Source organism: Perkinsus marinus, assembly GCF_000006405.1.
Source record: "Perkinsus marinus ATCC 50983 genomic scaffold scf_1104296945204, whole genome shotgun sequence".
NCBI classification, from domain to species: domain Eukaryota; phylum Perkinsozoa; order Perkinsida; family Perkinsidae; genus Perkinsus; species Perkinsus marinus.
In genome coordinates, this window is record NW_003211209.1 from 471 (window position 1) to 1151 (window position 681).

At 57.7% G+C, this 681-nt stretch overlaps 1 protein-coding gene across 1 annotated transcript; it reads right to left on the reverse strand.

The window, feature by feature from the left end:
- Positions 1-213: 213 nt before the first annotated feature.
- Positions 214-573, reverse strand: Pmar_PMAR025318 (hypothetical protein; the record flags this gene model as incomplete). The annotated part of the gene is made up of 1 exon (XM_002779904.1): positions 214-573. A coding segment is annotated over one exon (360 nt), but the record flags the coding sequence as incomplete, so codon positions are not given.
- Positions 574-681: the final 108 nt, after the last annotated feature.

Genomic DNA, 681 nt, shown 5'->3' on the forward strand with positions numbered 1-681 from the left:
CTAATTTGTAGTCGTACTTGGGCATCACCTGGAGCAGCCTGGATTCTCGTCTCGCGCCATCCAGCAGAGGACAGTCTCTGAGGATGTGCTTGACGTCTCCATCTGCATGCCCACATGGGCAGCTCGGGTCTGTCCTTAGCCCCATCGTGTGGCGGTGGTGGGGTGTGGGGGCGTGTCCTAAAATTAAGGCAGAGAGCTCGGGTGATGACTTACCAGCCTTCAAAAATCTTCTGGCGTGGGAAAATCCCCAAAGGAAGTCCCGTACGCTGGTGCCCAGAGTGGCTCGCTTGTCAAGCCACCAGGACCTTGTGTCCTTCTCCATCTGGGTCTTGAGCATGTGCTTCACATAGGAAGGAGGAACCATCATAGCAGCTCCCCGGTCCAGGGGGAAGAGCTGCTTCCGGCCGGTGTTGGCTAGCTGGTCCACTGCTTCGTTCCATTGTACTCCTTCATGGCCCGGGCACCAGTTCAGCTGCACCTTGACGTGTAGGCTGAGATGGGCGATGTCACGAGCGATGGCCGATCTCTCGGTGGCTTCTCGGCCTCGGATCGTGCAGATGGAGGCCTGAGAGTCTGTGAAGAGAAGCCATTCTATACCTCTGTGAGCCGAGTGGCTCAGCCATCGCAGGGCTCTGCGGATGGCTTCCAATTCGCATTGGTGGATGGTGGCGAACCGCTCAA